This window comes from Saccostrea cucullata, unplaced genomic scaffold, assembly GCF_032062105.1.
Source record: "Saccostrea cucullata isolate Sc308-1 unplaced genomic scaffold, CSIRO_AGI_Scuc_v1 ctg15, whole genome shotgun sequence".
NCBI classification, from domain to species: domain Eukaryota; kingdom Metazoa; phylum Mollusca; class Bivalvia; order Ostreida; family Ostreidae; genus Saccostrea; species Saccostrea cuccullata.
In genome coordinates this window covers 133,090-143,323 of record NW_026938676.1, presented here as the reverse complement: position 1 = coordinate 143,323, position 10,234 = coordinate 133,090, and the positions used below count along the sequence as shown (strand labels likewise).

Genomic DNA, 10,234 nt, shown 5'->3' with positions numbered 1-10,234 from the left:
TACTTCTCCATTTTGAACGACATTACGAGAAAATTAGAAAAATTGGATGTCCGCCATTTTGAATTGCCATTTTGACCCCTTTAACGCCATTTTCATGAAGGCCAGCATATTTTTTCGGATTCAGCATACTCGAAATAGGTTAAAAACTATGCTGGACCAAATAATAATTATTTGCCGTTAGAAGTTATTTCTAGCCTTCTTTTTAAAATTCAGGACCAGACTATAAGTACAGTGAAAAATGAAATCTGATGATAACGAACTTCTTGCCCAAATTCCAACTGCTCAGTAGAAATCAGGAGCAGAGCAATCTCGAAGGAATTGAAAACATCAGAGGTGGGAACAGGTGTCATGGACCTTCGACAACTTTTCAAGAAGTTTCTTGTACATTTTATATTATAGTCAATATCGCAAATTGAATAAAAACAACAAAGCTGGTAACCATCACCAATAGAAGTTTTATTGGTAACACAACAATACCAACACGTCGTCATCATTCTGCCATTATAAAATCAACGTGGAATTTGCTTAAGTATCACATACAAAAATATATAATTGTAGCTACTTCATTTTTTAGAAAGAAAGAGAAGTTTTGTCGACAAAAAAGAAATACAGAAAGAGACAGTCACACAGTTTTGATAGGAGAACAATCTAAGACTCATTAAACATGTACTTAATATGTAATAACATTAATTCTATAAAACATCGGGTGGGTTGGATTTCTTTTGAAAACACACAGAGAATCAACGATTAGCAATATCACAGCTCCTAACAGACTTAACTGGAAAAATGTATTATTTTTTTTTTAAATCGTGTTCCCTGAGCCGTTCTGGAATTCTTCATACCAATATTTTAATATATAAAATTCACAGCGACTGGTTCAGTAATCAGTCACGTAACACGTGCTTGTTGATCCAGTCAAGGTTGTGACGCGGGTAAACACACTGGGATATCCCTTTTGTTTGCAGTCTTCGGATCCCCACGAGACCACTCCCGTAATGTAATACTTCCCGTCATAATTACAAGACATCGGGCTCCCAGAATCGCCCTAAAAATAGAAAGGAATCAAACATAGGCTTTAAGGTGAGACATTTATGGTAATGAAAGTCAGCTTTCAGTTGGCACTTCACTTGTAAAACGGATTTATTAAATAAAGGAAAAAAATGTTTTCTACTGAAATAGGTGCATTGATTTTTTTTCTGTGGTCACGTAGAGAACATATACCAGAATTAATCTCAAAGGAATTGTCACTACAGCTATTACAAAGACATTAAACTATTCTTCCCGCCAAGTCAGCAAAATAGAGCCGATTTTGATGAACTGTAATCCGAGAAGATTTGTTCATTAAATACAATTCAGTTTTTCCTTCAAATTGCGCGAAACATATACTCCCCATGGATATTCTGACTAATTAGTCATTCTGCTACATGTATAAAATCAAGTTTGTTGACGAAGAATGCCTGGTATGGCGAAAACTATGATCATTATGCATGATTTGCAACTTATTCTAGTACAATGTGCCGTTCTTAGAATAAATCCATTTCGAAGATTAAAGAAACCTAGAACAGTATTTTGTATTTTTGATTCAAAGTTTCTATTAAGATCTATCACAGTTCGTTATCTTCAAATTTTGATGAAAACATAATGAAAGCATAAAAAAAAGAATTCCAAGGATCTTCCAATAAGTACTAGAATTGCAAAATACGGTTTATGATAATGATTTTAGGAAAAAAAGTTTTGAGGATCAAGAATATAAAGAAACGACTTTCACATAAAAAAATTTTATACAGAAATTTGTCTTAGGTTAAAGAATTTATTATGTAGACAGTAATCAAAATTTTTACAACATCTCCATGTATTTGTCCCATAGCTTGTAACGATGGTACGTAATAAACTTTATGCTCATATCAAATGTACATTTTTTTTTGAAATTTCAAATACCTGACTATTTTTCTGTTTTGATAATATACCTTGCATGGTCCATGTGTTCCGTCCCCAAAGCAGAGGGTATCGTCATCTAATTCAGTTTGCCAGAACTCTCTGCACTGAGTGCTACCTATGACGCTACCATGAACTTGGCGCAAGAGTGTGCGATCAGTTTCCCCTGCAATCAAGATAGAAATTGTTATTGTTCAGATAAGGTGTTAAATTAAGCTCAATATCACTGATATTGCTTTCATTCAAGTTAATTCAATGCATAGACCGAACAGAGGAAATGGTTATTATTAGATCTCTCACACAGTTTTATCATAGTTTGAGGTTCTTGACATTATAAGCGAAACAGCAAGAGAGTCGTATATATTATGTACATAAACATCCTGCCAAATTATTTTTCAACTGATAATACCAATGATAATTTCTAGGAAGAGTACAAATATTTTCAAGATGAATGAATGCAATGCATTACATCTGATGAACTGGTAGACGTTTTGGAATATTTTGAATTTAATAATTCCCCGATGATTATATAAAACATGCATAATGAACCTAACATTCATGAAATGAAAACGTTATTATAATTTCACTTTAACATAATTTTAAAATATATATTGAAATTAACAATTTATATGTAAATCATTGTGAAAAAAAGTGCAAATCGAAAATTGAGCAAACATATATAAAGAGTTTTCACTTATATTACAAAATAAATAAAAATTAAGTTTATATCAAAACAAGTTTGTTATTACATAAAAGCAATTCATTGTTAAGTCATAAACAATCTACGTAATTTTATAGTGACATCATCATAGGTGATCGACGTCTTCAACACATTAAATTTATATCTTTGAAGTTTCCAAAAAAGTATTTCATGAGTTTAGTCTTTAGTATATAAAGTTCGTCATTTTTGGCTACAACTTACCATCCCTCCCAGTGTATCCCCACCCAGTCACCCAGCACTGTCCCTTTCTCTCGACATCAAACAGATCTACTGTGTTGTCCTGCATGATTGGTTCCCTCTTGTCGAAATCGTTCCCAAAGAGAGGCTCGCCGACAGAGGGCAGACAGATCGGGCGTGTATAGGGAGATTGAACGTCAACGCCTGAGTCTAACTCCACTAAGGCGATGTCATGGGCATAACGTTTGTGAAGTGGAGTAGACTGGTTCTTTCTCATGTCTTCTTTTTCATCGTAGGCTATGTACAGAGGATGCTGAATAAAAGTTTATCAAAGATTATTTAAATGACACAATTCACTTGCATTAACAATTGTATTTGATCAACTTAATCTTGGTATCATTCTCATTCATCAGTAAGAATGTTTTTTAAAATCAAAGTAGAGTGTTACCTTTATAATAGATCTAATGGCGATGTCCTTCCTGGATGCCTCGTTTCCAGTCATATCATGCATTCCAACTGTCACCCGCCATTTCTTTATGTTGTTATATGCTCTATAAAATTTTATTTAAATATTCTTAAACAAATACTCATGATAGTTATCTTATCTTTAAATATAATATTATTTATTAATCAATGAATAATAAATAACACATTCTGTAATTTTGGTAAGTGAATTATTACCCTTTGAAGCAGTGGGCGGCAGTGAGGACCCAGCGATCACTGATGAGAGATCCCCCACAACCATAACCCCCACTCATGTACCGGAAGGACACCTGCCAGGGCCATGCACCTCTGGGTGCCACTGTCCCTCCCACGATCCTCTTGGCGCGATGTGAAAAATAGGGTTTACCACAATCTTGTCCTATGGGGTTCAAGATGAAAACTATTTTTGAATGATTTCAAGAACATATTTGATGATAAATATTTTAATATTGTTTATTATGAATAAAAGTTTTTACATAATTATTCACCCTATTCTCTTTAGAAAAGTACTCAGACTTACAACTGTGGATGTAGGTGAAAGCCTGTCCACTTCTCTAAAAAAATATTACTTGCCTTAGAAAGAGAGGGGCATTCACCTTATAATTTTATGGACTTACTTCTAGGGACTTCATTGGACATGAATCGGGGTTGGTCTAGTACGAGTAGGTCGATCAATGATTGTGTCGGGGCCGGGGTGGTGGTAGTGGTGGTAGTCGTCGTCGTTGTTGTGGATTTGCTCTTCATCATTTGCACTGAAATGTAGGTAGACAATGATTCAATGAACATTTCATTTGTTTGTAATCTGTATGAAACTTATTTCATCCAACCATTAGTAGCTCTTGTTTTTATTTTCAACGTTATTGATTGCATTTTGACTTTTAAGAAACAGGCTTAACATTGTCTTCGATAGTTTTTTGCACTTTATCATATGGTAAAGTGTTGCAGTATAAAATTTTACCCATTTTTCGTTCTTCACAATTAAGTTCTAAAGTACTATATCATGTCAATAAAAGCGAAGAAGAGTTTTCTCTTACTTCTGTTACAGCCTCTGACTTACCAACATTGTCTGGAGCACAACACTTCATTCCTCCCCCGGAACAGAGGGGTATTCCCCATTTGTGTATGTATTCAAACTCACACGTAGTGCCACAATATCCTCGTAAGTAGTCGCATATTTCTATTCCTCTTGTTAACGATAACACTGTAAAAAAGAATTATCAATTAATAATAAGCCACATTGCGTAGTATAATTAGTTCAGTTATATATCAGTCCCCAAGGTCAAGAAACCGACTTAGACTTAAGTCAAAATTTCAATCATCTATAAACATTTTAATATTTTTTAAATAGAAATCTTAAATTTCATATAATTGCAGTGTAATGATTCAAAATAATAAAGTTATTTTATTTTGTACTGCTTAACTTCTAAATAATCTTAGCACCATATACATTTTTTTGACTGAATCTTTAGATGCTTCATGATCCCGGGGACAGATTCCTAAAAAAGGTATGAACAAATTTTCTTTACAGTAACATAATAATGCAAGACCATTAAATTGTTTTTCTACAACAGTTGTTCCAGAAAACCCGCGTTAACAAACAATGAAAGACATCAAGATGAAGTTGGATTCATATCTGCAATGTCTGATTCCTCAAAAGGTATGAATAAAACTTCATAACAGTACCTATGATAATGTTGCAAGGTTAAATTGTTTTTCTACAACTGGTGTTTCAGAAAAACCTGCATTAACAAAGAGAGACATTATATCGTTTAAATTTTCATATGTACTTGAATTCATTTTCAATAAGAAATTGTTAATTTCTTTTGTGTAAGCAATACTTGATAAATTGTGTGGGAATGGAATACGAGTTATATAAACATGATTGTGAGATAAATCGCTGTTTATATAGAAATTTTCCTCTATGGTGAAATTTTCTGTGGGAAGGTGTTATAAGAAGAAGGGTTAGGTTGCTGTCAAAATGAGGACTTTGTGAAATGATTATTACGGATCTATTAAAGGAAATTACTTATTTTTAATTTCCTTAAACAAATTTACAAATTAATCATTTTTTTGTATAACTGCCTAATAACATTTATCACGATAACACAGTACTTTTAAAATATGAAATGCAAAAAATTTAAATGCTATGTATGTATGCAGAATGCATTGCTAATGTTTTTGTTTCCATGATGGAGTTTTCTCGGATCTGCAATCTACAATTCTGAATAATTATTCTATTTTGTCAAAATTATTTAAATCATTTTATTTATAAAGGGAATAATTTTCATGTTTCTTTTTTCATTGTTTTATTCCTTGATTAGCTTTAATTTATGACAATTAGTGTAGATTCCTTACTTGATTATAATTATGTGAATTGTAAGAAATTATGAGTTTTAATCAACGATACTTCAAATACCATTGATTTAATCTATCACTCTCATTAAATAAAGCACATACTTTTTGAAAAATCAAGATGTGTCTTATAATCAGTAAAATGAGTGCCAGAAATGTTGTGTTTTACGAGAAAAACAATTTGCTCCTAATTTACTCCTATGTTCTTATCAGCTAACCCCCTACAATGAAGGCTATCTCTGGAATCGATCTTCTTTGGAATTTCATTCAGAAAATGCTTCAGTAGCTAGAGCAATGTCTGAAATAACTCGTAGTGAAGGGGCTAATTGACAAGGAGATTCCACTGGATTTATGCAGTATTCCGATGTGTTTCCGATGATTCTATTAGATGACAAAGCTAGTAGATATAGGTTTACATCTGCGGATCCTCGTTTACAATAAAGATTGAACGAGAGAACTCCAAGCAATGTCACATCTTGTCTTTCTATTGAATTTTTCTCTTTTGGATTAATAGAGAATAAGAATTTTAGTAAATCTAGAAAGAATAACCGTGCTTATTACCATCTTAATTCTAGGTGCCTTATGTAAAAAGCCAATATTTCACGCATTTTTTCTCTTTTTCTTATAATTCTGCTAACCAATTATAGAATTTGAATTCATTATCGTCCAACAATTTGCAAAAGAATCCTAGTTATTTCCTTCATGCACATCTATACTTAGGAATGCCACCAAAATAACCGCTCTATCATCCTTAATCTGATTAGTTGATAAGGATTCTAAATTTTCCCCCAAGAAGAAACATACAGATGTAGAATGACCTTGGATGTTACCGCTATCAGTGGCGATATCAGCTGCCGGGGTTTTTGACATGTATATTACCTGATTCACGTCACCTTTGTAATTATATAACATCGAAAAAAATTAACAGTATGTCTAATCCATAATTTCTTAGTTTTCTGATATCTTAAATTGGAGAATATTGTTACTGGTAATACTAACTGCACTTTTATGCTATGACTTTGCTAATATGAAAGATGCGTATAAGGCTCGATACATACATTTTCCTGAATTAGCATTAAATTAATATCCTTATTTGCATTAGTCAAAAAATAGAAATTATGTCGCATGCATTGTTTTAAGTTTAAATTCGTTTGACATGTTTAGTTTTGACTCAATTAATTATTGATATTAATATCACATGGCTAACGTAGAAAAATGACTAACATTATAAAACTTACGGATGTACATCATTATTAAAATTTGTGGTTTTCGAAAATAGGTTGCACGTATTTTATTGAGTTAAATTAAACCATAATTTAGAAAATATATTTATTACGCTTTTTGTGACAAATGGACCAATTTTAATATTTATTAAGTCTATCTTTTTTGTGAACCGTACAATCATGTGATATTTTCTAAATTTTTTGCTTGTGTTTTGCTTTTCATAAATATGAAATTTATATAACTTGTCATGTGGCTTTTTTAAATGTCTTATGAATTAATGATAGTATTTATATTTATATACAGAAAATTTAAAATATAAATACTGTTTTGTTTTTTTTGTTTTGAACATATTTTATTGTATTAAACAAAAGGATTGGAAACAAGTTCTTTCAACTTACGAGTTCCTCTCCTTTATAAATTCCTTTATAAATACTCCTCCAGCTTATCAAAAAATTAAAGAATTTAGAATTATATTTAAAACGTTGCTATTGCCAAAAGAATTTTCTTTGAACATATGATCGAAAATACTTGTTCTCACTGTTTATTTTAATTATACTAATTGCTCGGCCATTATTTAAGAAATGAAATTAACACGAATTTCCTTATTTATCCGATCATGACAAAGAGCACATTACAGGTATAACCAATCGCCAGATGATGCTTTCTCCTCCATGACAACTGATCCCTTCTCTGAAGTTTTTGAGGTGCTTGTTTGCTATGCTCTCAACTTGTTTTGTTTAAATGGATTGTAAGCTTGACTACTGTTTTTTTTCTCTCTCCATATTCCATATCATATTTCAATTATCTGTTATAGAGCTTTATAATACTGACCGTCTCATTGGCTGGCTAATACATTTATTGGGACGATTTCGTTAGTATCAAATCAATGAAAACAATCTTAAATTGTCTCTCAAAAATACGACAAATTAGACAAAATAAATAATTATCGAGTGTATCAACTCAGTTTAAGTTAAGTTTCTCCCTTTTATAAATTGAACATCTTGATTCTTCCTTGGACTTTATTTATTTATTATGACATGAGTACATATTTTTTTCTTAAAGTACAATTCTATATTAATTGTTTAATACTGTTGTTTTAATGGTTCCTCGTGGACTACTTCTGTATAAATGATTGCCAATAACATATTGCCACTTGCATATATGTGAAGATTTCGTCTAATTTCAACGTTTAAAAAGTTACACGTACTTAAGATGAAGGGTCTCATTTGTGGAAATCTTCGGTGTTCAATTACAATGTGATAAAAAAAAATTAATAAAATTCGACGCATTATGTACAAGATCGTGATGTTAAGTGTTACATTTGTGTAATTGATTACACAAACCCACATATATAACTGTAATAAATTACTCTGTTATTCTGACAATTCACACCAAAGCTATACGTATATTTCAGGGGTTTATATTGATTAATATTAAGAACAGAATAAAATTGTGAAGAATAAAAGAGATAACCAAAAAAAAAAAAAAAAAACATCAAGCTTAAAAAGATATTGTTTCTGTTGCATTATGATAAATTTAAAACCAAAACTTCAGCAAGAACAAATGACGATGATACGAATTAAGTTAATGTCACATTCTCTACATGGTCTCCACAGGGCTATATGATTAATATATTTCATTAGTAATGTCGACTGTAAGTTTTACATTAGAATTCCTTTAACTTTTCAAAGTAGGTCAAATTATGATGCTTTTATGTGAATTTTGAGATAAAAAATATTATAATTAAATAATGTTAATGACAAAAAGAAAAAAAAATGGACATCTCATTCTCTTTGATGTGTAGCTAGATTCATTGACTTACAAGGTTACATCTCAAAATATCTTGACAAATGTCTAATTCAGTATGCAGTAGTAAATTCAAGATACTAAAATTTACTCACCAGATGAAATAACTGCAAAGGAAAGGATAAATTCTGTTTTAGTCATGGTGAGAAAATCAGGGCAATTTTTCTTCTCCTCTGTCGTCTTAATGCAAATAAATAGACTTAATTACAATTATATTCCAATTTTTATACACGTTTGAAGAATTTCCGCGATGCTAAAAACACTCCTCTATATCAAAGGAATAGAGAAGCCACACCTCTTTTTCCAAATACGGTTCTTGAAATTGTGAAGCACACAACAGGATTAATTTACATATCAATTTACATATCCATTGGTTAATTTCTTTTTAAAAATGCAAACACCGTCAATTTGTAGCACTGTTAAAGTATGGCGATTTCTCTGAGTACCGCTCTTGGCCAGTGGTGAGATATATTAGTTTTCTTAATATATATCACAATGAACAGCAAGATATTGATGAAATTCAGCTCGCCCAGCATTTATTACTCGATGCCTCTGCAAATCAAATACTTTATTGGATCGCAATTAATTTTACACTTATTTGTACTATTGTTTGAAATTATCACTTCTCTTTCTCACTTTCACCACAAAGATTACTCTGCCGTGGTTTGAATCAATTCTGAGTTAATGTGAATAAAATATGAATTTTACATTCGAAATTTGTTTTTCGTAACTAAGACATCATTATAAATGGTACTATCGAAAAAAAATCTTCAACATAAAAAAGCAGTAGGCATTAAATTAATAGGTTGTAAACATGCATCGAACGTATAATTATTTATTAAATATTGATGAATAAAACTGGTGGAAAAAAATATTAGTAAGGGACAGGATTCTAAACTACTAGTATTTGCCTTTCTTATATTTTTTATATTGTTTTTATTTTTAATTCACCTTCTTGTCACTTGACAGCACTAAATTTAGTCCTATATCTTCTATCGTCTGAGGACTTTGACATTATAACTTTATTGCGCCTTAGGCCTTTAGAAAAACCAACATTTTTGCATCAGTGTAAGTGAAAAAAATGACCCCCAAATTAGAATGTCAAGAATATGAAAAATGTTTTTCTTAAAAATAACATTTTCTACGATTATGTTATACAAAAAAGCTGTCGATGTGTGTGTGTGTGTGTGTGTGAGGGTGTGTGTGTGTGTGTGTGTGTGTGTGAGGGTGAGGGTGTGTGTGTGTGTGTGTGTGTGTTGTGTAGTAAGATTTTGAAACAAAACATAATGTAGGCAAATGACCTACAAATCAGAAATTGTCAATGTCAAAACAATCATACTAATAAGGCTGGAAACGGAGACATATTCATAGCAGCAAACATGAACTTAAACAAAGCTTCACTGTCCAAAAGTCTGACAAATTTAATTTCATTGGTTTTAATTGATTTATTTATTCTATGTTAATAAAACAATTACTACATAAAACATTTAATTTACAGACCACAAATTATGATAATTTGACAGATGATATGTTTGA

General features: G+C 31.3%; 1 protein-coding gene across 1 annotated transcript; it reads right to left on the bottom strand.

The window, feature by feature from the left end:
* Positions 1-435: 435 nt before the first annotated feature.
* On the bottom strand, positions 436-8,954 carry LOC134250857 (transmembrane protease serine 9-like). The gene is given in 9 exon segments (XM_062733198.1): positions 436-922; positions 925-1,045; positions 1,968-2,101; positions 2,858-3,146; positions 3,282-3,384; positions 3,515-3,695; positions 3,934-4,068; positions 4,374-4,517; positions 8,794-8,954. Coding segments are annotated over 9 exon segments (1,191 nt in total). The 5' UTR covers positions 8,840-8,954; the 3' UTR covers positions 436-884.
* Between the last annotated feature and the right edge of the window lie 1,280 nt (positions 8,955-10,234).